The sequence below is a fragment of the Mirounga angustirostris genome, unplaced genomic scaffold (genome assembly GCF_029215605.1).
Source record: "Mirounga angustirostris isolate CCGP_5_RB_7025 unplaced genomic scaffold, mMirAng1.0.hap1 SCAF_2, whole genome shotgun sequence".
In the NCBI taxonomy this organism is placed as follows: Eukaryota; Metazoa; Chordata; class Mammalia; order Carnivora; family Phocidae; genus Mirounga; species Mirounga angustirostris.
The window spans coordinates 101,817,303-101,843,365 of NW_026991710.1; the positions used below are offsets into that span (position 1 = coordinate 101,817,303).

Below are 26,063 nucleotides of genomic sequence, written 5' to 3' on the forward strand. Positions count from 1 at the left end.
TCCAGAGATTTACTTAAGAATAGCTGTGCTTCAAGGTAACAGTTGTTTTACCAGTTTACTTTTATAGGAAAGCTTATCAGTAGTAATATTTATACTGTTGGCCCTCATATTACCAACTAGTTTGCAAGATACTCTTTTTATCACTAAAATTGAACATGTCAAGAAGAGAAATGTGGCCTTAGACCCTGTAGGATAACTTTGCAAATACGCAAGTGTGTGATATGAGCAGTAAATGGTGGCTTTAAGTATACCAGATTTAGATTTATCTAGCATCTTTTCTCTGGAGACTTCAGAAGTGGATGTTCCTTTGGGTTTTTTAGTTGTATGTTCCTACAGTTAAGTGCAGTATTTACTGCTTAAGTTGTCATGCTGTCAAGAAGTGAAATGTGGAAAAATCTTGGTAGTTTATATTTTATATTAGCCTTTTTCCCTTGATCTATTCAAAAACATTAACAGCACTGCCTTTTGTCAGTAGACAAAAAGGGAGAAAAGAAGTTTCAACTTTAAAAGTTCATTGATTTCCCATGTATAAGGAGCTCTTAGAAGAAAGAGCTGAACTACATATACCAAGCTCTTGCTTTAATGATTTTTCACTAAATATTAATACATAAGTATGTACATCTTATTTAAGGTTGTTTAACTTCAGCAGTTTTGCCTAGAATAAGAGCAGATTATCCTATAAAATCTGCAAACATCAAAAGTTCTTGACATTTAAAGGGTAGGGAAGATGCTAAATAAAATTTATCATTTTTCTTACAATATTACTTTCTTATATTTGAATAATGTTTGTTTTTAAAGGTTTTCACAGGTATTTTCTCACTTAATCTTCAAGCTACCATGTGAGTTCTGTATTTTCCTTGTTTATAGTGAAGAAAGTGAGGCTCATCACTGAGAGGGAGTTGCACAAAATCAAATGGCTAAGCAGAAACTAGAATCAGGGCCATCAAAGCCACTTCAGTGTTCTTTCTACCATACTACAGCTGGCATTAATTATAAACACTGCTTGATTTTCTGATCTGCAGATCAAAGTTTAACCATCACAAAGGGAAGGAAGAAAATCTACAGGGAATTTACACATGGTATAAAAGAGTGAAGAGAGCAAATTCTCTAACTGAACAAAGCAGAGCTCATTATAAGTCTTATAATGTATAATAGAGATTGTATCTCCTATTGATTCTTTCAGGAGTGAGCTATAATTCCCAAATCACTGTGATTTTACTATAGAATGAACCCCTATGTAAGTATCTGACTTCTGATTGTTGAAGTTTCTAGGAGCCAAGTATAGATAAGCAGTGTTAAGATATAATCTAGAGGACACATGGTAGAATGCAGGATTTCCTTGGAAGGTCAGTGACCACTAGTTTCCTACCATTTAGAAGTGAATGAAACCCATTTTTCTTCTGACATTTATTCTGATTTTTCCATTTGTGGTAGTAGAAATGAATAATATTACTTATATTGTAAGTTCTTCAGTCTTCTTACCCCTTAAATTCCATCTAGAACTGTATTCTGCTCAGAGAGGTGTTTTCTCCTACTAACGGGTTCTTCTTTCTTGGGTAACACAGGAATGGCTGGAGGAGAATAGAAACTGGGCAGGAGTTTTTGTTTGTTTGTTTGTTTTGTTTTTTAATCTAAGCAATTTAGAACTCTCCTTTCATCCCCCCCACCCCCAGTTTACATAACATGTCTTATAAAAGGCTGAGGAAATGTTCCACATTAAAGAATACATGACAACTGAATGCAATAATATATGATCCTAGATTGAATCTTGTACTGGAAGGGGCAGAGGTGCTTTAAAGGAGATTATTGGGTCACTTGAGAAAATTGGAAAGCACATGGTAGATTAGATAACAGTATTGTATGAATACTAAATTTACCAAGTTAATAATTATATAGTTATTACATATTATTCTTCAGAAATAAACACTTAACTATCTAGGATAAAAGGTCACTATGTCTGCAAATTGCCCTTAATTCAAAAAGTCTTATGTATATATTATATATATTAGAGCAAATGTGGCAAAATGTTTAAAAAAGGTAATTCCGAGTAAAAGATAATATGGTGGCTTGGTATTATTCTTTAAAGTTTTCTGTAAGTTTGAAAATTTTCAAATAAAGTTTAAAAAAATAAGAAAAAATTCACTGTCTATGGACTCTGGACCCATATTTAATGTAGATATCTTTCTACAGTGTTTAGCATATTGCTATGTGAAATTGGATATTTGTGCTTTTAAAAAATGATTATATTCATAAAAATAGGGAATTGGATTAAGTGCTCTTATTTTTCATAAATTGCTTTTGAAATTATGTTCATGTAACCTACTTTTTTGTTTGTTTATTCAGGTAATGTGAATGGCATGAAGAGGAAAGAATGGGAAAACAAATCAGTGGGAATAGAAGTAGAAAGAAAAACTCAGCACCTTAGTCTTCAAGTACCATTACGATCTCATAGCTCATCCTCTTCCTCAGAAGAGAATAGTAGTTCTAGTGCTGCACAGCCTTTATTGGCCGGAGAAAAGGAAAGTCCCTCTTCTGTTGCTGATGACCACTTGGTTCAAAAAGAATTCTTGCATAGTGCAAAAAGAGATGATGGTCAAGCAAGGTCAGTATTCAGTTACATTCAGAAAATAGATTAGAAATTATAATAAGATTATAATTACTTAAAATTTTGGCAAGAAAAATTTTTCCCTCTCAACTAACCCACTATAGAAAATTCTTTTCTCCTCCTGAACATATTTTTAAATGTCCATTTGCTGTTGTCTTGCTAATTATAAAATTAATACATATATATTCGTTCCAGAAATAGGAAAATACAGAAAAATCTAGTGAAAATAAATATTTCTTGTCATACCACAGATATGAAAATTTTAGATTTTCCTCCAACCTCCTTGGCTATTCCTTCTTATTCCCTATTTCCATGTCCTCCATTTTTTTCCCTCCATTTCTTCTTTTTCTTCCTCTTACAGCCTGCCATTTGTTAGATGTTCTGGATACTCAGGACTCTGTTCTGTGCCTTTATCTCCACTCACTCTATACTGTTTCCCTAGACAGTCTCAGTAACTGTTTGGCTTCAATTATGATCTATAGCCAACATCTTTTAAATGTAAAACTCTAGCCAAAACTTTTGTCCCTATAGGCCCAGCTACCTTTTTGATATTTCTACTTGTATGTTTCATGGAGACCTTAAACTCAGCCCATAAAAAGTGACCTTGTGCCTCTCATGCTCAACTTGTTCTGCCTCAGTAAATGGCTCTAGCATCAGTTGCTGAAGGTGGTGATAATGGGGCTATCTCCTTTAACCAAAGCCCTTGTAGATTTTGTTGGACAAACTTTTAAAGAATGTAAAAAAAAAAAAAAAAGTTATAAATGCACTAGTGTCCAGGAATTATGGATGGAAGATTATACTTTGGGTTTAAGTTTTTATTATGTTGTAAACTGCCTTAATTTTTTTTGGAACTACATGGGGTATGAACACATATTGTGCTGTTTTGTTACTTTGTATAGATATTTCATTGTAAAATTTTAGATTTTCCTTTATTTATAAGATAAATGATTAAGATTACTGTAAAGATTTCATAAGTACTTCTATTTATACTTAAATTATACAATGTACAGTAATGGTAAGAACCTTGCTTTCCATTTTAGTATTCCTACAGAAATTTCAGGAAACAGCCCTGTGTCTCCTAATACTCAGGAAAAGTCAGTAGGTCAATCTCCTTTGAGATCTCCCTTGAAACGACAAGCCTCTGTATGTTCCACTCGACTTGGGAGTACCAAGAGCCTTACTGCTGCTTTTTATGGGGACAAGCAACCTGTTACAGTTGGAGTCCAGTTTAGTAGTGATGTCTCCCGAAGTGATGAGAATGTATTAGACTCACCAAAGCAGAGAAGAAGTTTTGGTTCATTTCCATACACACCATCGGCAGACTCCAATTCATTTCATCAATATCGGTCAATGGATTCCAGCATGTCAATGGCTGATAGCGAAGCCTACTTTTCTGCAGCTGAAGAATTTGAGCCCATTAGCAGTGATGAAGGCCCTGGAACTTATCCAGGTAGAAAAAAGAAGAAAAAGCAAACACAGCAGATTGACTACAGTAGGGGTTCCATATATCACAGTGTGGAGGGACCACTTACTGGCCATGGAGAAAACATTCAGGATCCCCGAACTCTGCCATTCAAAACTCATCCTTCCCAGGCTTCATTTGTTTCTGCATTAGGTGGAGAAGATGACGTTATAGAACATGCATATGTTGTAGAGGTTGAGAAAACAGTAGAGAGCGAACAGATTACTTCTCAACAACCTGTGATGAATTGTTATCAGACTTACCTTACTCAGTTCCAGGTAATTAATTGGTCAGTGAAGCACCCTACTAACAAAAGAACCTCTAAGTCCTCATTGCATCGTCCCCTCGATCTCGATACTCCAACCAGTGAAGAAAGTTCATCGTCATTTGAACAGCTTTCTGTTCCAACTTTTAAGGTATAAACCAAATCATTAGTTTCCACTGTTAGGTTTACTTAGATAAATCAATTTTTAAGATGTTTCCAAAATTATTCTCTCAGTCATTTTAACTGCCTCTATAAAAGAAAGAATTTTTGAAGTCATGGCTTCCATGTGTGACAATAAATCTCAGGGTTATTGATGAGTATTATAAATTTATTTATTTATTTATTTATTTTAAAGATTTTATTTATTTATTTGACAGAGAGAGACACAGCGAGAGCAGGAACACAAGCAGGGGGAGTGGGAGAGGGAGAAGCAGGCCTCCCGCAGAGCAGGGAGCCCGATGTGGGACTCGATCCCAGGATCCTGGGATCATGACCTGAGCTGAAGGCAGACGCTTAACGACTGAGCCACCCAGGCGCCGAGTATTATAAATTTAAACATCTCAAATTGAGGAATAGTTTCAGACTTGATTGTCACAATGTTAGTTAATTAACATACAGTCTCTGTCTACATTATGCTCTAAGATTAGGATCAAGTTTATGAATTCAAATTTTTGTGTGTCTTAAAAATAAAATTTTGAAATTATTTTTAATAGCTGATGTTCTTTCTACTTAATTTATAACTGCTGCTATGCAAATCCAATTCCATGCACTTGACATTTGAGATCTTATAATTTAGCAGGAATTGGTTATTGTCCATTTCTGTAATGAATTCTGTAAATAGCTTTTTAAAGGAAAACTGAAAATACATCAAAATAAATTTAGTGATAATAACCAATGCGAAAACTATTAAATGTATAAATTATACATTTATAAGAGATTTTTTATGATTTTAAAAAACAAAATTAAGGAGGTCAAATCTTATGGAAGGAACTGAATAACTGTTTAGGAATCTTATGTGGTATATACTTACATAAGCATATACACTTATTTAAAGTGTCTAAATGTTATTTTATTCATTCTTAATTCAAATATTTATTATATACTACTGTGTGCCAGGCATTTGATATACAGTGATGAGGAAAACAGACATAGGACTTAGAGTTTAGGTGTGGGAGACAGACAGTTAATAGATAAAACAGATAAGTATTATATGATTACAAGTTGAGAAGAGTCTTATGAAGATAATCCAGAGATGCTGGGATAGAGAATAATGGGGGGGGGTGGAGCTACCTATATTGTATTGACATGAGAGGTCTATCTGAGGAGGTAATATTTAAACTGAAACTTAAAGTATGAGAAGGAATTGATGATGGGGATACCTAGGCACAGGCAGGAGCCTTGCTAAAATTCTAAAGTGGGAAAGAAGTCAGTGCACATAAATAAGTTAGCAGGGACATTGCTCATTTTGAGGCTAGAGACCTAAATAAACAAGGGCCAGATCATTAAGGACTTATAGACCATGGTATCAGTAGTTACAATTTCACTGAAATTTCATTAGGAAACTTGTGAGAGCTTTAAGGAAATGTGATCTCATGTACTTTGGCTGCTGAGTGGAATTGAACTGTCATGAAGCAGAAGAAGTGGGGTGATCACTTAGGAAGCTGTGGGCAGCAGTCTGTGTAAGAGATGATAGGACTGGACTTAAGTAATGCTGGAAATGTGATAAATGGAATTGGAATATATATATATGCATTTGAGCAATATGTGTTGAAGGAAGAAGAAACATTAGTGACAGTTACAAAGTTTTGTTTTTGTTTTTGTTTTTTTTTAAGATTTTATTTATTTATTTGAGAGAGAGGTAGGCAGAGAGAGCATGAGCAGGGGGAGGGGCAGAGAGGGACAAGCGGACTCCCTGGTGAGCAGGTAGCCAGTCTCAGGGCTCCATCCTAGGACCCTGAGATCATGACCTGAGCCAAAGGCAGATGCTTAACCAGCTGAGCCACCCAGTACCCCCAAAGTTTTTGTTTTAAGGTTGTGCCACTTCTTGCCCAATATAAATTGCCCATGTTATGACTTCAAAATGTTCTCTTTATTCCATGTGAAAGTATGTTGGTATAAGGATTTTCCAGTATAAAACTCAGTGGTACTTCCAATACAGAATTGTACCTAAGAGGTTAGAATTATTTTAGTATTTTCAATAAATCTTTCTACTTTGATTAGGCAGTCAAATCTCTGAACTAAATAAGTCAAGGAAGGAGTTCTTGTCTTTAGATAAATTCGAAATAGAATATAGGTGGTAAGAAAGTTATTTTTCTCTATTAAATCTGAATAACTGTCTAACATATAAAAGGGTTCAGTTTAGTTTGAATAATCAAATGCATTATTTTATTTGTTTTCTTTTATGGACATACAAGTTAGTTTTTCCTATAATTTAATATTTCTCTGGGATTCTTCCGCACTTAAAAGTTGATTGTGCCAGGAGAAGATTCTAAAATTAGTTTAAGAAAAGCTCAGTTTGATAAGGAATTTGGGAGGAAAGACATTTGAAGCACTTACCTTTAAGCTTTAGTTGTATAAGTCTTTTACCCTCATTGTTGAATCCTCATAGCCCTGCCCTGTCATTTGTCTGAATAATCAGAAAATGAAATTGCCAATTATATATTTTATCTGATTTTTCTCAATTTGTTAAGTATTTTTGTTAAGATTTATTAGAGAGAGAGAGAGAGAGAGCGGGTGGAGGGGCAGAGAGAGAGGGAGAGAGAATCCCTACGCATGGCTCAATCTCAGGATCCTGAGATCATGACCTGAGCTGAAACCAAGAGTTGGGCACTCAACCAACTGAGCCATCCAGGCACCTCTGTCTGTTAAATATTTTTATTGTACATATCAAAGTCATATTAACAAGGTAGTCTGGATATTCACAAGTAACAGTTGATAGCATAAAATTAGAGAACAAATAACATTAAGATTCTAGACTGTGAGTAATGTTTTATATTATTTTAGGTTATCAAACAGGGGCTCACAGCTAATTCTTTACTAGACAGAGGAATGCAACTTTCAGGATCAACTTCGAAGTAAGTAAAAGTTACATACTTTTGAAGTTCAAAGTCAGTCTTTCTTGATTATTAGATATTTGGCGTTTATCCTGAGAAATAACCATTCTTTACTTGACTATAAACTTTATTATTTATTTATTTAAAAAATGTTCCCTTCTAATTTAATTCTTTGACCCATGGCTTATTTAGAAATGCAATGCTTAATTTCCACGTATTTGAGAATTTTAAAAGATATCATTTCATTTTGTAATCACATAGTATGTTCTTTATGATTTTGATCTTTACATTTGTTGAGCCTTGCTTTGTACCCCAGCTTGTAGTCTGTATTGGTGAGTGTTCCACAAGCAGTAGAAAAGAAAGTGTTTTTGCAGTTGTTGGATGGAGTATTATTTCATTTTTTTTTTTTTTACAGCTCATTTTTATTTATTCATTCTTACAAATAACATTTCATTGGCCGTCATGTGGCAGGAATTGTCTAGGGCCTTGGGAAAATGAAAGAAAAATAAGATTAGTTCTGGAACATTTTTTTTTTAGATTTTGTTTATTTATTTGACAGAGAGAGTACGGGAGCACACAAGCAGGAGAGGGGTCCACAGGCAGAGGAAGAGCGAGAAGCAGGCTCCCCATTGAGCAGGGAGCCCGATGAGAGGCTCAGTCCCAGGATCCTGGGATCATGACTTGAGCCAAAGGCAGACGCTTAACCCACTGAGCCACCCAGGCACCCTGGAACATTTTTAAAAAAATGAAGTAATTACCGTAAATAATTCAACTCTGTTGTCTGTCATGGCTTTGCCAACATTTCTAAGCAGCCACTAGCATTTCTGTTGGACATAACGGGCAAGCCATAACTTGGCATATTGAAATTGGGAACTACCAAGAATTCAGTATTGTAGTTTTCATATTTTGGAAAAGCCCCATCAAGTAAATATAACAGCATTTTTTTTTTCTTACTTGATGTATTAACCATCTTTGATCAGTTTGCATTTTTGCACCTCACTTGTCTCTACAAGGCATTTGGGACATAAAATATCTAATCTGATTCCATGAAAATTTTAGTTGAAATAAATGTATATTTGAGTGGCATTCATCTTAAGGAAATTCTAACTTCTGTTCTTTCTGTTTCTCTTCTTCTTCTTCTTTCATGGTGTTTTTAATATGTATTTTGCTTATTAATTGTATAGTACACCATATACTCCTCTGGAAAAGAAAACTGTTGATAACACAGATGATGAGACATTGACAGAAGAGTGGACCTTGGATCAGCCAGTCTCTCAGACCAGGACCACAGCCATAGTTGAAGTAAAAGGGACTGTTGATGTTGTTCTGACTCCCCTGGTGGCTGAAGCTTTAGACAGGTATTAATTTTGTTGAAAAACATTATTTTTAACTACTGTTTTATAAAATGATTAAGCATATGTGATATGATTAGTGTATGTGATATGTGTTCATGAAGAAGATGATGATGGCTATTTTGGTTGAACAAAGATGAAAATATGTTTAAAAGGTCTGTTATCATTTGTTACTTTTTCAGGATAAGTAATTATATTGCAATATTATAATTATATTGCATTATATCTTCCATTTTTTGCTTTGGGCTGATAAGCATAAAATGATCAAACACCCAGGAACTAATTATTATTTTTTATATTCTTACTACTATCTAGTCAATGAAGGGATAAAGGGGAAATAATAGATTACTCTGTCCTGCAAGGAGCTTATAGTCTATCAAGGGAGGTAAAACTACCATGGATGAAATCTAGAATGGAACATAATGGAACAGTTTAGATAAACTAGGCCATAGTATTAAGTGATATTTAAGTTTTTCGTTTACTGTGTTTCTTCCCTCAGGTACATTGAAGCAATGGTTCATTGTGCTAGTACCCGCCATCCAGCGGCAATTGTAGATGATCTCCATGCCAAAGTCCTCAGGGAGGCTGTCCAAAATAGCAAGACTACTTTCTCAGAAAATGTAAGAACTTTTTATTCAATGAGTTTAGCAAATTGAGTACTCTTCATGTATGCCTGATATCTGAACTTGAAAAAAAATTGAATGTATTAAAATTTTATCGCCATTTAAATTGGAATACATGGATGTTTCTAAATAGTCTTCATATGTTATTGGCTCCTTAAGAGATACCATATAAAACTATACTATGGATTAAATAGCAATAAAATATTTATTGAATTTGTAGTTTTATTTTTTCTTTTATTTCGGAAGTAGCTTAATTGTAAGCCTTTCCTAAAGAACTTTGGTCCTAAGTGAATGAGCATTCTTCCCTGGTACATTCATTTTCTAAGAAAGCAACGCTGCATATTATTTTGGCTTTTCTCTGTGATTAGATCATTTGTATCTTAATATTTTTAGATTATTTTTGTTCACTTCAGTGAATCAAGTCCTTATCTCCTGGTGTGTGGGAGTCTACTTGTGCTGTAGTTCTAGCTATGGAGCCAGTTTCTTAGCAATCACATCCTGGTGCTCCATTTGACTTTCCAATTTATCTGGGTCATATTTGGGCTAGAGACCAGAGGCACGGTAAAGTGAGGCTGATTATTTTTAATGATCCAACTATTTAAAACATTGGCATTTCATGTGCTATATAGGTAGTTAGGGTAGAGGTGCACACATCTTACTACTATCGTAAGAAATTTGAAAATATTCTCAGTCAACAAGGAGCCAGTTATCAGATCCAAAATATGCTGTCAAATAAATTCATTTTAGTAATTCTAAAATAATACTTATTGCCATTCTTTTTTTCTGTCTGTTTCTCTATAGACTGGTTTCACTTTATTTTATATCACTTCTCTCAGCCCCTAAGCTTCTGGTATTCTTCCTAGCTTTTCAAAGCTAAACTGGATGGCAGCTGGCTTATAGATGGGCATTAGGGAGCACAGTGAATAAGCAAGTTGCTATTGTGGGTGTTGTGGAAATTATGAAAGTTCTGTGAAATAACAATTCTGCTTTAATTTCTTTAGCTATCTTCCAAACCAGATGTTAGAGGAACAAAAACTGAACATGCTACCATAGGAACAACTAACCAAGGACAAGCACAGACAAATCTTGTAATGAAGCAAGATAATGTAACAATTAAAGGTCTTCAGGCTAATGTTAGCATACCAAAGGTAACAATTCAATATTTTAAATATTTTCCTGGAAGAGGAGAACATTTTGGTGGTTTTTATCCTTTGTATTTACTAAACTGAATGGTGGTAGAATAGATTATAATATCAAAAATACATATCTTATTCCTTTGATGATCTAATGTAAAAATTAATAATAGAAATAGTTTACATAAGTGGAATACTGGCTAGTATTTGCTAAAATATTCCCCTCCCTCCAGTAACAATTGAATTATTACTTTATGAGTCTGTTTATAAGCTTTATCTTCATTACTCTCAGACACACAAATAGATATACCATTCCTAACAGTAGTTTTTCATTTTCCTGTATATCTTATGTTTAAGTGATAATATTTCACTTTTCATATCTGAAATTTATGACATTTTGTGTGTTAGGTAAACTTATGTTTGTTACAAGCCTCAGTGGAAGAATCTCCAAGTACAGCTCCTAGTAAAAGTGTGACTCATGTTTCTCTAGTAGCATTGTGTTTTGACAGAATTGCTACGCAAGTTCGTATGAACAGGTAAGAAAAATTTTATTAATTTGAGCCATAATTTTCTTGTTGGATGTAAAAGCAAGCCATAACCATTTTAATACATATCTGAAAATTCTAATGTTAAAACTCAAAATTGGTATTGGAATTTCAAATATCACTATAGATTAACAAAGTAGGTTTTTTAAAAGTTTGTACTGTTTTACTCATACTGTTTTTCAGTAAACACTGAAAAATTTATTAATATTGGTTTAATTAAAACAGTGGAATTTTTTAAAAAACTGCTTACTAAATGTTTTTACTATTTACTATTTACTATTTAAATATTCACCATCATACTTTTTTTTTTTTTCTTTTTCCATAAAGAGGTGTGGTTGAAGAGACTTCAAATACAGAACCTGGTAGAATATCAAATTTTGATAGGTATGTCCATGCCACTAAGATGCAGCCTCAGTCATCTGGATCTCTCAGATCAAATGCTGGAGCAGAAAAAGGCAAAGAAATTGCAGCCAAGTTAAATATTCATCGAGTTCATGGGCAACTTAGGGGTCTTGATACAACAGGTAGGATTCTACAACAAACATTTTTTTCTTTGACACATATAAATATAAGAGGATTTTGCAAAAGGAGACATGATTTTTTTCAAATATTGCTATAATTTGAATATTTTATAAGAGAAAGGTATTTCTGCATATATTGAACACATGGTATTTAAATATTTACTCATGTTCTATGAGAATGGAAGGTAAACTTTGGTAGGAAAGTAAGTGGTATGGCCCAAATTAAAGGCACTATTTCTTCATGGTATCTGCTTGCTCATTATAGAAGAGAGAGTATGATCTTTATCGTCTTTCTTACTTTTTAAAATCGTTCTGTTGGCACAACTTCATTAAAAAGAATTAATTGCAATATCAAAAGCAGATGGTCAAGTCTGTAAGATATAGTAGCAATTAGAACGATAGATCTGGCTATGCCTCTTAAAATCCCTGGTGAGGTGAAAGAGAAAACTAGAGATGTCACATATCCTTTTAATATTTTTTTTAATTATGTTATGTTAATCACCATACATTACATCATTAGTTTTTGATGTAGTGTTCCATGATTCATTGTTTGCATATAACACCCAGTGCTCCATTCAGTACATGCCCTCCTTAATACCCATCACTGGACTAACCCACCCTCCCATCCCCCTCCCCTCTAGAACCCTCAGTTTGTTTTTCAGAGTCCATAGTCTCTCATGGTTTGTCCTTTTAATATTTTTGATGTAATTCAGTACCTTTAGAAGCTTAAATGATCTCAGATTGTCAGAGATTCAATCTAGAAAACATTGAGTTTCTTAGTCTTATTTGAGAGGATTTGCTACACTAAAATCTACATGTGGGACAGATGACCAATCCTGAATGAACAAATGATTACCTTGAATTTGCTCATTATATTCTGTAGGCTTTGAAGGTTCCATGATTCTTGTCTGTATTCTGGGTCTGTATAACTGTTGTGGCTTTCTCGAAGCTTATTTCACCATCCTTGTGTTTGAGAGCAAATCATTTGACCCGAGGATTCCAAATAAAGAGACTTTTCTTGGCTACCTGAGATCTCTCATCCTAAAGCTGGTACAAAATACAGTGGCTTGAATATAAAAAGACTTTTCTCAGCTCTGTAGTTTGCACTGGCAACCAGTTTGCACTTGCATAAGAGCATAAGAAGTAACTAAATAGAATTTTGAAAAGCACACTATGCAGAAAAATGTCATCAAAGACAAAACATTGTATAAAAATGCAGGGAAAAATGTAATTGTCTTTGCTTATATGTTCATAATCCTTTCATCTGTGAAAGGATCCTCAATAATCTAATGACATTTGTTACCTATAGGGAGAGGAAGTGGATTCCTGGGTGTGGTGTCAGAGGCTTTTCATTGTATACTCTTTCACACGTTTTGGATCTTTGATCTGTGCAAGTGTATTACTTAATCAAAAAATTTAGGTTTAATCCTCACCTTATACATCAGAATAAATTTGTGGAATTAAAGGCAAATATAAAAAATAAATAATGAGAAAATCATAGAAAAATTTAAGTGAATATTTACTCTGTGATCAGGAAGATTTTCTAACCATAAATGTGAAATACAGTATTTTCATATGATGGAGTATTATATAACTATTATAATAATATTATATATATTATATATATATTAATAATATTATAATAATATCTTTGCCAGACATGCAGGATGTTAGTTTCCATATTGCATATTGTAAGTGGTGGAATTATGGCAATGTCTGTTATGAATTGCAATTATATAAAATGTATTATAAAGCAGTCCTTTAGTAAAAGCTATAATTTTTCTATTTTCTAATGTTTTTCCTGTAGCTGGGTAATTAATTAAAATGATTTATTTTGTAAGATGATGAGAAAGTATTTAAAAATTGTTTACCATGAAGTTGAATTATTCAGGAGCTTTTTTAAATAGATTTTTAGAGTACCCTATAATCTTTCAGAAATGAATTCATTCTGCCTCTGAGCAATTATTTCTTAATTATGGAATCTTTTTTTCTCCCTTTTACTTCAATGTGATTCTGGCATTTTTTAAATTGTAGGACATTAGACATTATTTTAGAAGTTGGTTGGTTCATTTATCTTTCTTTTTGATGGAGTATTAAGATACCGTTTTAAGACGGACGCTGTGCCAAATGTTTACTTTCTTGGTTTTGTTTTGTTTTGTTTTGTTTTTTAATAAAAACCTCTCTGTTTAAAAATGGTCATTTTGTTCTCTTTTGATAATAGATATTGGTACCTGTGCCATCACTGCTATTCCTTTTGAGAAGTCCAAAGTTTTATTTACTCTGGAAGAGTTGGATGAGTTTACTTTTGTGGATGAAACTGATCAGCAAGCTGTTCCAGATGTAACTCGAATAGGTCCCAGCCAAGAAAAATGGGGTTGGATAATGTTTGAATGTGGACTTGAAAATTTAACCATAAAAGGTAAGCATTTTGTTTTCATTTCTGCCTAAGTGAGGTACAAATTGGCCCCACATTGCTGAAATGTTTTGAACAATTGTGACTTTTAATAACCTGAGTCAGCATATTTAAGCAGAAAGTTGGGACCTGGGATTTTTTACCAGGATGGGTGCCCCATCCCAATTGTGTAAGTGGGACTTCCCCTGCAATGTGTGATTCAAAAGTAACACAGCATGTAGAAATACAAAAAAAATCATTGTTTGAACAAAAAAATCTGTGGTTCAGAAAAAAATTTTTGAATAAAATGTAGAGCCACCCAGCTTTTGAAAGTTTGGTCTTTGGAAACTGGATTTTTGATTAGTAGAGCCTTGCAGGATGAAAATACTATAAATCCTTTATTCAGTGACAGACTGACTTTTAGTTATATAACTTACAGTTATATACAGTTTTCTTTTACATTATTGAGTAATATATATAAAAAAGGAAGGCTGAGTTATATATATAAGACTTCTACGTTAGTCATATATATATATAATAGTAATCGAGTATGCCTGTAGTTCTTTACCTGATAATCCAGTCTTACATGACTTTTACAGTTAAGGGCAAAGTTTTGATGAGAAAAAAATATCTTTATGAATTTTTATTTTTATTTTTTTGTCTTTATGGGTACTGTAGAGTACAGTGTTGAGATACCCACTGTTTTTAATAAGTATATTCTTTCATTCTTATAGGAGGAAGACAGTCTGGTGCTGTTTTATATAATACTTTTGGAATTATGGGTAAAGCTAGTGTCACGGAAAGAGGTGGAGTGCTGACATCCAATAATTCTTCTGATTCTCCAACTGGCAGTGGCTATAATACTGATGTCTCTGATGATAATCTTCCCTGTGATCGAATGAGCCCTTCTTCAGACTTAAATGGAAATTCTGTTTCAGATGAACAAGTTGGTGAATTTTTAATAATAATAGTGCTTTGAAAAAATAACAAAACTACATACCCATTTCAAAATTAATTTCTGGAGTATATTTGCTTCTTTCAATATTTGGAATTTTGCTTAAATTGCAGTCAAGATATTTTGGTGATTATACTACTACTAGAATATAATTTCTGAAGCATAGGTACCATACCATAGATATATTTATATCTATCATAGTACCTTGTTTAATGCCTTGCTTATATTGGGCACTTAATAATATTTGTTGAATTAATGAATAAATAGAATTTCAGAAAAGTAGGCATTGTTTTGATGTTATTTCAAGGATTTTAGCAGAGTTCATGGAAATACTTAGTTTTGTCACTGGTAGTATTTCATGTAAGTTCTAAATATTTTTGTCAATATCCACCCATTTCAGCTAGAGTCCTGAAGAATACCTTATATGCAACTCATTTATTATTTTTATTATGGTAGACTGTCACAATGATTAATAATAGCAATAATAAAAATATTAAAAATTTTAGGTTACGGAAGAGTTATACCACTAACTGATGGGTGCAAGTTTTTTCCTTTTCGAAGCTTCTTCGTCTATAATAGTATTGTAAGGATACTGACCTCCTAGACTTGTGAAGACTGAAGGAGATAATACATGTAAAAGGCTTAACTCAGTGTCTAGCACATAGTAAGAACTTGGTAAATGTTGTTTTTAAATACATATGTACATATACTTCTGATCATTTGGAAATTAGACCAATTGAAGAGAAAAGAAACCACCTTTTAATTAAGAAATGTCATGGATGCGGGGGCCTGGGTGGCTCAGTAGGTTAAGTGGCTGCCTTCAGCTCAGGTCATGATCCCAGGGTCCTGGGATTGAGCCCCACGTTGGGCTCCCTGCTCAGCGGAGAGAGACCCTGCTTCTCCCTCTCCCTCTGCCTGCCTCTCTGCCTACTTGTGCTGTCTCTATATAGCTCTGTCAAATAAGTAAGTAAGTAAGTAAATAAATAAATAAATAAATAAATAAAATAAAATCTTTAAAAAAAAAAAAAAAGAAATGTCACAGATATCCACCATTCATTGGCATAATCACCTCTGAACCCCAGGTTTCTGGTAATTTATTTTTTGAGATATTTATTTTGATTTGATGCATAGTTCAAGAGTTTAATCACAGTTTTCTTGTGAGGTCTTTGGATGTATTTGAGTGGTGGTTGGGGATTAGCACTTTAATTAAGGAAATTAAAAAATATAATAGCTACTCACTGGACAAAAGAGCTGGGAAGAGCCCAGCTGTTCTTTCTTTGTCCTCTATCCCACTGAAACACTTGATAGAAGCTCAGATATCTGGGTACCCAGTCTGCTCAGTCATTAAGCGTCTGCCTTCAGCTCGGGTCATGGTCCCAGGGTCCTGGGATCGAGCCCTGCATCGGGATCCCTGCTCTGCTGGAAGCCTGCTTCTCCCTCTCCTACTCCCCCTGCTTGTGTTCCCTCTCTCACTGTGTCTCTCTCTGTCAAATAAATAAATAAAATCTTCAAAAAAAAAAAAAAAGCTCAGATGTCTTCCTTGGTCCCTCTGATCCTTGTCTCTTTGCTGAATGTCCCTAAATTTTGTAACATTGCTTTCTTTGGGTTCTGTAACTTTTCCTGGTCCATATCCTCATTCAGTTCTTTGTCCTTAAGTGTGGGTGTTCTTCCCATGTTCTGTTCTTGGCTACTTTTCTTTTTTTTTTTTTTTTGCTGTATGTCCACTCCCTGATTTATTTCATTTTCTAGTCCTGCTCCATAATTTGATGACACTAACTCTTTCCCATCGGTTATGCTTTTAGCACCAACCTTTCAGTTGAGCTCCAGAATTGTTTTTTGTTTTTTTAAAGATTTTATTTATTTAAGAGAGAGAGAATGGAAGACAGAGAGTGTGAGAGGGAGGAGGGTCAGAGGGAGAAGCAGACTCCCCGCTGAGCAGAGAGCCCGATGCGGGACTGGATCCCGGGACTCCAGGATCATGACCTGAACCGAAGGCAGTCGCTTAACCAACTGAGCCACCCAGGCGCCCGAGCTCCAGAATTATATGCAGTAGCCTTTTAGCTATCATCATTTACACATGCCATAGGTACCAAAAATTTAGTCAACCTAAATCCAACTTTATTATTGCTTTGCTTCACACACTATTATAATTAGTTGCTTATTATCTGTAAACCTCCTTCCCTTTTTAAAATTTTGAGTTCTTGAAGACTGTCTTCTCTATCTTTTGTATACCTTAGTGCCTAGCTCACAGCCTTGTCTGAAACCCACAGGTCAGATGTATTTGAGAATTCAGATTTTTTTTTCCTTTAACAGAAAGGTAATATGGTGTGTGTTTTATATGTTACATAAACTCCTAGTGGAATCTGAGACAGCATTCCATCTTGAAATATTTAAATACTTTTACAGCACAGCATTCATAAAAATTCCAAGTGGGATAAATAGCCTCTCATCAAATTCAGATCAGGTTTTGATGCCATATTTACACAAAAATACTTAGATTTCTCAGAACGTTACGAGTTTTAGAGCTGCAGATAAGGAATGTGGACTTACATATCTAGCATTTCTAACTTTAAAATTACTATTGCTTATAGTCACATTGTTTTGTAGCACTTAGGATTCAAAGCTATTTTGTGGATATTCTTCATTCCTTAATTATACCACAAGAAAATGCCAGTCTTCTTCATCTTGACCAGTAATAACCAAAAGTGAATTAGAGAGCTGTGAGGAGACATAACAGGCAGTAGACTTTTTTGTTTGTTTCTTTAATATTATGCTTACCTCCCTGCATTCTAAAGAGTGGTGATTATACATTTAAAAAAATTATTATTTCTTAACATTGATTCAGATTGCTAGCATATAAGGTAACTAAGAATTTTTTTATTGTAGAGTGTTATTTATTTGAACATGGACTACACTAGTATTTTTATGGCACTTGTTTTTAGAAAGTTGAAATATGTTGTTAAAATGGAATGGAAAACAAAACAAAAAAATGGAATGGAAAACATTGTAGTAGGAAGCAGAAGACTTTGATTCTCTCACTCATTCTCCTTAATAGTTGTATGACCTTCGACAAGTCACAAAACCTCTTTCTCTCACTTTTTTCATCTGGAGAAAATAACACTTAAACATCCCTAAACAAATGCAATTGAATGAAGTGATCAGGAGAAACATTCAGTTCTAAGATCAGTGATTTATGGCTTACTACAATGTAGTGGTTTTTCAGACTATGCTCCTTAGAGCTTCAAGGATCTATAGGTATTTCTCAGGATTAGGGTTAGGCTGAGCAAGGTTTATGTTACCTGTTTTATATAAAGGTGTCATCTGTAGAACTTGATTTGATGGGAAGGTTTTGTGCTTAAAACATTTACCTTGGCACTAATGGTTTTAAGCAGCTATATACATTATAAGTTTTTGGTTTTTGATTTTATGTAGGATGAAGGAGTTGAATCTGATGATTTGAAAAAAGATTTACCTCTGATGCCTCCACCTCCAGATTCATGTAGCATGAAGTTGACCATCAAGGAAATTTGGTTTAGTTTTGCAGCTCCCACCAATGTGAGATCCCCTACACATGCATTTTCTAGGTAAAAAGTTTTAAACATGTAGTACTATTCCTTGATTTTTCTTCATTTTAAATAACATACAACTCTTTCATTTATTTTTTTAAATTATTTTTCTGGTCTATCTAGCATTAGGGTTGCCACCTTCTTACCATCTTTCCTACTTTATGCTTTCTGTAGACATTATTCTTACCTTGTTTGACCCTTTTCTTTCCTAAGGCTTTGTTTTACTATTATATGTCATGCCACCATGAACTTCTTACTCTCACCTCTAATAGGTTTTAATATGTTTTCTTCATTTCTATTATCTATTCTTCACATTTTCTACTTATATGTTCATAATTTATCTGGTAGCCAAAATGAAAAGTAATTTTGCCTAAGTAAAATAGCCACTAAGTACAGTAGGTATGGGAGATTGTTTGAAATACAAATCTTGACAGTTTTTCTTATAATTTCTTTTTTTTAAATTTTCAAAGGCAGCTGAACCTTTTAAGCACTGCAACTCCAGCTGTTGGTGCATGGCTTGTTCCCATTGATCAACTCAAATCATCCTTAAACAAATTAGAAACTGAGGGCACCTTGAGAATTTGTGCTGTTATGGGATGTATAATGACAGAAGCATTAGAGGTAGGTCTATCAACAATACAAGGTATCTTATTATTGAACATGATCTCTAATTGTTCATCATTGTTGGAAAACATCAGACCTGCAAGTTCTTGATTACTGGATATCTTCTACTTGCAGTGTCTTTGATACATCACTCTAAATCTGTTGTTTTTGCTTTGTTTCAGAATAAAAGTGTACATTTTCCCTTAAGAAGTAAATACAACAGACTTACGAAAGTTGCCCGTTTTCTCCAAGAAAATCCTTCATGTTTACTGTGCAATATACTACATCACTACCTGCACCAGGCAAATTACTCCATCATTGATGATGCTACAATGGTGAGTTACTGAAACCATATGTTAGCTTTAAAGAAGCCTCTATTCTTGGGGTGCCAGGGTCGCTCAGTCAGTTAAGCATCTGACTCTTGGTTTCGGCTCAGGTCATGATCTCAGGGTTGTGAGATCAAGCCCTGTTTTGGGCTCCATGCGGAGTCTGCTTGGGATATTTTCATCCCCCCTCTCACTGTTCCTCTCCCTGCTCATGTTCCCAATCTCTCTCTCTTTCTAAAATAAATAAATAAATCTTTAAAAAAAAAAAAAAAGGAAGCCTCTGTCCTTTTGAGGACTCATTCATTGGCCTACAGGGTTTGAGATGCAGATGGGAAGTCCAAAGGAGAAATATGGTTAAAAATACAGGCTTATAGACAACAATGGGCTCAGATAAGTGATTTGGGAATTGCCAACATGAAGGTGTTGGAAGCTGTGGATATGGATGAGACTTCTAGGAATGATGGTATGTTGAGGGAGAAACTGGTCAAGAATGGCTATCTGAAGAACACCAAAATTAAAGGGGAAGGGGGTGAAGAGAAGATGAATAAAACTATACAGAATGCAGAGGAGGGAAAGGAAGAGGTAGGAGAATTAGGAAAAAATGTCTTAGTTAAAATGTTAAAATAGTGGTAGTTACTTAATCTTTGAAGGGAGTAATTTCATTTCCTCTTTGTTTAATGACTATTCCAGGTAGCTCAAAATACATTTGATTTCCTCAATAGAACAAAAAAGGTAAAGTGGATTGAATGCTTCTTAAGGAGAATCCCAATCTTACACCCCATGTTTAGCCTCTTATTCACCTGGTACTGCATTGTTTGTGACAGAAAGATGCAATGTTGTGTTTAGAGATTGAGTTCTGTTGTCAGCTTGAAATACTCTTTTGTGACCTTGGACAAATTATAACACATAATTCTAGTTTCTTCATCTCTAAATGGGGGTTATGAGATTTAAATGAATAAATGTATGCAAAGCATTTAAATGGTAACATTATTACATCATTGTTGTTACAGAGTGATGGACTTCCTGCTTTGGTAACATTAAAGAAAGGTTTAGTTGCATTGGCAAGGCAGTGGATGAAGTTTATTGTGGTGACACCAGCCTTTAAAGGAGTTAGCTTACACAGACCAGCTCAGCCGCTGAAACCTCAATCAGCTGTGGACCATGAACATGAAGACGGACTTCGGCTAGACAATGGAGGTGGTCTTCAAAGTGACACCAGTGCTGATGGAGCAGAATTTGAATTTGATGCAGGTAATTTGTAAATATTTTAGTCAAATATAGCCAGATATTGGTAACATATATATGTGATAATGTGATATGAATATGTGATAATTTAATCATTTGTGTCCAAAACTTGAAACCGTTATGGCTTAGTTATACAAGTATGATTTGTATTAGTCCAAATAAATGATAATAATGTTGTAATCTTTATACTGACTTTTGGTTTTTACATTTAATTTCATGAAATATGATAGACTTCTAATCTATTGCATACGATAACAGACATCTTTGCATAGCTAGAATATTTGAATGAAGCATGTTAACTTCCTTTTAAAATTCACATTTGAAAAAAATAAAATTCATATTCATATTTGTTCATCATCTTTCCTATGCCACTTAAAAGGAGTCTTTGAATTTTATCTGGTGCCTGGTTGATTTTGCATTTATGTAATGTTTAGAGTCGTGCATTCAGCATACAATTCTGTCAGCAACATGACTGTGCCAGAACACAGACAGTAGATATGCATTTCAGAAATATATGTGCACATTTTAATGCTTTTTCTGGGTAAACTTTTGTTATCACAACATGTAATATTCAATAATATTGAATTAATGGTATTTTGGAAAAAAATGTTAAAAGTACCATGAAAAAGGACAGTAGCCTTAAAATTAGAGCTTTCAGAACATTGATATATAATACTTTACCCAGCTTTTTTTATTGTCTTTTAAAAAAAAATTTATACTTAAAAGTGAATATGCTATGAGGAAGGGTGCCTGGGTAGTTCAGTTGGTTAAGCATCCAACTCGATTTCGGCTCAGGTCCTGATCCCAGGGTTGTAATACCAAGCCCCATGTTGGCTCCCTTCTAATTAACTGCAAATTCTTGGGTTAAACTGAAAATTCTGTACTTTGAGCTAGTTGGTTTTTTTCTCTAAACCCTTTGGCTGGGTTGTGGAGGGACTGAATACAAGCTATTTGTTCCTTTCTTGAGACTGAGTGAGAAGATTGGGGTTGGGAGAGTAAAAGAAACACAAAAAATAATATTATAGCAGATTCCACAATTAATTTCAAGGAAATTTAATTAATTTAATTTGTTTACTCAAGGAATATGTAAAGTTGAGTGGTAGTTACACCACCAGGAACACTGGTATTGATGTTTCAAGAAAATGATAATCTATAGCCCACTTACTCTTTTGAACTGTTTCAGCCACAGTCAGTGAACACACAATGCTACTAGAAGGAACAGCCAACCGTCCTCCACCTGGTAGCTCTGGACCTGTAACTGGAGCTGAGATAATGAGGAAACTTTCTAAGACTCATACCCACAGTGACTCTGCATTAAAGATAAAGGTACATTACTGCTGTTTCTGGTTAGAGTAGACTTCTAGAGAAGACCTATATTTCTGATATCTCAAATTCAAACATTAGGTGTTTAAATTTAAATATTCAAATAGTATTTTATATTCAAGAATTAATAATTTAATAATTGAGTTGACATGAACACGATTAGCAACATAAACAGTTTGAGTTAGGCTATTTTATGATTTTAATTACACTGTTTTAAGAAATTTAACCAGGGCGCCTGGGTGGCTCAGTTGGTTAAGGGACTGCCTTCGCCTCAGGTGATGATCTTGGAGTCCCTGGATCGAGTCCCGCATCGGGCTCCCTGCTCGGCGGGGAGCCTGCTTCTCCCTCTGACCCTCCCCCCTCTCATGTGCTCTCTCTCTCTCATTCTCTCTGTCTCAAATAAATAAATAAAATCTTTAAAAAAAAAAAAAAAAAAAAGAAATTTAACCAGTGCTTGGTAAGACATGTATATAGCAGGGTGGTTGAATACTACCTTGGGAGCCAGACAGCCTTGGTTTCAATTCTGCCTCTGCCACTTAGTTGTTTTGTGACTGAACGAATTTTTAACTGTACCGTGTGTCAGTTTCCTTATCTGTAAGATTGAGATTACAATAGTAACTTTTCCCAGAATATGGATGTTAAGAAATAACCGTTAATACATGAAAAATGCTTAGAACAATACCCACACGTAATAAGCATGTAAGTTATTTGTTGTTGTCCTGGGTTATTCATGTTTTGTTAGTTTCATTTTCTGAGCAATGAAAATGACAGACAATTAGTATTTTAACTTTCTTTGAAAGTTTGGGTATAGACTTACATTAATACTCAGAATCCGGGCGCCTGGGTGGCTCAGTTGGTTAAGCGACTGCCTTCGGCTCAGGTCATGATCCTGGAGTCCCAGGATCGAGTCCCACATCGGGCTCCCTGCTCGGCAGGGAGTCTGCTTCTCCCTCTGACCCTCCTCCCTCTCATGCTCTCTGTCTCTCATTCTCTCTCTCTCAAATAAATAAATAAAATCTTAAAAAAAAAAAAATACTCAGAATCCATAAGGTAAATGACTGATAATTTTACCATATTAAAATATAAGATTTCTACACAGAAAAAATAATTATAAACAAAATAGAAAGACATATGACAAAGGGCTAATTTCCTCATATATAAGGATCTTTTTTATAATCACTAAGAAAAAGAACACAAATAGAGAATCGGTTAATGGGCAGTTCACAGAGAAATACGCACACAAATATGAAAATGTATCCTCTTATAATTAAAGAAATGTAAGTTAAAATGAGATTTCATGGAGCACTGGGTGTTATACGAAAACAATGAATCATGGATCACTGCATTAAAAACTAATGATATATTGTATGGTGACTAACATAACATAATAAATAAAATTTAAAAAAAATCAGCTTCATTTAAAAAAAATGAGATTTCCATTTTCACAAATCAGATTGAAAACACTAACATTTGAATGGTGTATGTTGGTGAAGGTAAGGAAAAACAGACACTCTCCTACAGCACTGGTGGGAGTGAAAATTGGCACAAACTCTTTGAAGACCAATTTGGCAATTTGTATCAAAATTTAAAATGTAATATTCTTTCACCCAGTATGTTCATGTCCAGGAATTCATTCTAAAGAAATGAATGCTCATAAATGCTAAGAGACAACACTTTGTAATAGGAAAATAATGGAAGCAACATAAATGACTATTTGAGGAATAGTAAACTAGTGTACCCTGTTACAGAGATGCATACCATAAAAACTTCAGAAAAATGTAGATCTCTAAGTGGATATGGAATGGTTACCAAAGTGCCTGGATTAAAGTAAAAACAAAATATAAAACAATATGTATCTGTGTGTTAAAAAAGGACAAATATGTACATGTGCTTATATAGTTATAAATTATTTAAGGAGAAGAGATAAGTAAAGAGTACTTCTAGGGGAAGGGATCTAGTAGACGAGCTCAGGGGATACGATTTATTGAATTGTCTTTGTGCTTTTAAAGTTTTTATTCTGTATTGCTCTTAATTAAAACATTCAAAGATAGTTTAATTTACATTTTTTAAAAGTTTGAACTATTAGGCTTGTTCTACTTCTATAGTATAGTTTGAAGCCAGGGTACTTTTAAATTCTCACATCCTTAATCAGTCTCAGATTTTTTTCCCATTCAATGGTTTTTCCTATCCCTACCAACATTCCTTTGTTTATGAATTATAAAAGTCCTCCAAAAAATTGAATTGCACCACTTTGTTTCAGATCTCTTCTTTTCAGGATCTTTCTGTCTGTATAGTCTTTTCTTATACTATTTTAAACTGATCTGAAATTCTAAGCTTAGATGTGACAGAACAGATAGAGATGGGCAATTCTGTAATTTTTTAATTTTCCTCAGAGAATTGCTGGAAATTGTTTTTGGCATATTAGAACTCTACAGAGAAGCTCTTATAGATTTTCATTATCAGGGTACCAACAAGAGTAGTATAGTATTAAGAATATTGAGATTGAAATCTTGCCACCAGACACACTCTTCAGATTTCAAAGGGAATTAATAATTCATTATTAAAATAAGTGAATGATAAAGACTGTCCTTGGTATTGTACTGTAAAGTTTTAAAACATTTTTGTGTACATTTGGGATTCACTACAATCCTAGTAGGCACAATCTGTTTTGGTATTAATGTGAATAGTAATTAACAGTAATAGCAACAGTACTAGTAGTGTTAGTTATTAGCAGTCATTTTTATATGCATGAGAAAGAGCCCTGTGTTGTTCCTTTTGTAGGGTATTCACCCATATCATTCTTTGAGCTATACCAGTGGAGACACTGCCACCGATTCTCCGGTGCATGTTGGACGTGCTGGGATGCCAGTTAAGGAGAGTCCAAGGAAGGAGAGCCTACTCAGCTACCTGACTGGAAGCTTCCCAAGCTTGCACAACCTCCTAGAAGGGACTCCTCAGAGAAGTAGTGCAGCTATAAAAAGCAGCTCCCTAACGAGAACGGGTACTTCCTTGGTTTTGACAATTATAAGTATACTTCTATGTGAGAATTAAAAAACAAACAAACAAATAGGACTTAAGTTTATTTTGCTTTATACTTCGGTTGCATAACTAATCTATGTATTATACCTTATCTTTGAAAAAGTAGTTTGGGAAACTGTTCTGTTTGTAACTTGTTGGTATCTTCATGCCCTTAGTTTGCATTTCTAAATTGCAGCATTTGATATTACTACCAGCCTAGTCATGGTATGAGATGATGTCTAAGCTATCCAACAGTGAATTTCTTCTTGTTATATTAAAAAGAAGTTGTTTATTAGTGCCTTAATATCCAAATACCAGCATCATGCAGTGATTTTGAAAACATCTGCAAAAGACAGTTTGGTCTGACTTTTAGAAAATAATTACATCACATTTTCTGCTTATTACATAAGTAATACTAAATAAAATTTTATTTTCAGGAAATACAATGGCCACTGATATGTTATCTGAACATCCCTTGCTATCTGAGCCATCATCTGTGAGTTTCTATAATTGGATGTCAAATGCTGTGGGTAATCGTGGAAGTGTGGTACAAGAATCTCCTGTTACAAAATCCGCACACAATAGTCTTCCATCAGGTATTGAGTTATCATGTTATTTTGCTTAACTGTCTAAGGGACATATGTAAATTTTAACAAAATTCTGTTTTTCACAGAATGGTCAAAATATCAAATGTTTAATACTGTTTAGTTGAAATTTGCCCATTTATGAAATGCCTTTGTTAATACTGAATTGAGAGAATTGTAAGCAGTCACTTAGTATTCTTGTGAAAAGACAAATAGGTCATATGTGAGATCTTATGTAATTTAGAGTTTAAAATGTCCAATTAATGTGGCCAGTTTAATTTTCAAAATACCAAAAGGAGGTAAATGGAAAAATGCAAAGAATATGGCATATTGCACCTGTAATACAGAAAATATTTTAGTTTATTCAGATTCCTCTGAGAAATAATAATAGCATTCTTTTACTCTTATAGTTACTTAAATAATTAAACCTAAAGGTATAGTAAGAGGAATAAAATAAGATTTTGCTTTTGAGGAAAAAATGAGGGTAACTTA

At 34.1% G+C, this 26,063-nt stretch overlaps 1 protein-coding gene across 6 annotated transcripts in view; it reads left to right on the forward strand.

Moving 5' to 3' along the window:
• BLTP1 (bridge-like lipid transfer protein family member 1) overlaps window positions 1-26,063 on the forward strand; it is a 205,881-nt gene that overhangs the window by 85,863 nt on the left and 93,955 nt on the right. For all 6 annotated transcript variants that reach the window (XM_064585020.1, XM_064585015.1, XM_064585019.1 and 3 more), the window contains exons 28-44: window positions 2,344-2,602; window positions 3,646-4,483; window positions 7,336-7,406; window positions 8,570-8,743; window positions 9,237-9,357; window positions 10,362-10,508; window positions 10,902-11,029; window positions 11,366-11,562; window positions 13,781-13,978; window positions 14,686-14,897; window positions 18,339-18,490; window positions 18,943-19,093; window positions 19,258-19,410; window positions 20,412-20,652; window positions 21,830-21,972; window positions 24,751-24,970; window positions 25,425-25,583. In XM_064585020.1, the coding sequence (XP_064441090.1) occupies window positions 2,344-2,602; window positions 3,646-4,483; window positions 7,336-7,406; window positions 8,570-8,743; window positions 9,237-9,357; window positions 10,362-10,508; window positions 10,902-11,029; window positions 11,366-11,562; window positions 13,781-13,978; window positions 14,686-14,897; window positions 18,339-18,490; window positions 18,943-19,093; window positions 19,258-19,410; window positions 20,412-20,652; window positions 21,830-21,972; window positions 24,751-24,970; window positions 25,425-25,583 (3,564 nt within the window). The remainder of the gene's footprint in view (window positions 1-2,343; window positions 2,603-3,645; window positions 4,484-7,335; window positions 7,407-8,569; window positions 8,744-9,236; window positions 9,358-10,361; window positions 10,509-10,901; window positions 11,030-11,365; window positions 11,563-13,780; window positions 13,979-14,685; window positions 14,898-18,338; window positions 18,491-18,942; window positions 19,094-19,257; window positions 19,411-20,411; window positions 20,653-21,829; window positions 21,973-24,750; window positions 24,971-25,424; window positions 25,584-26,063) is intronic.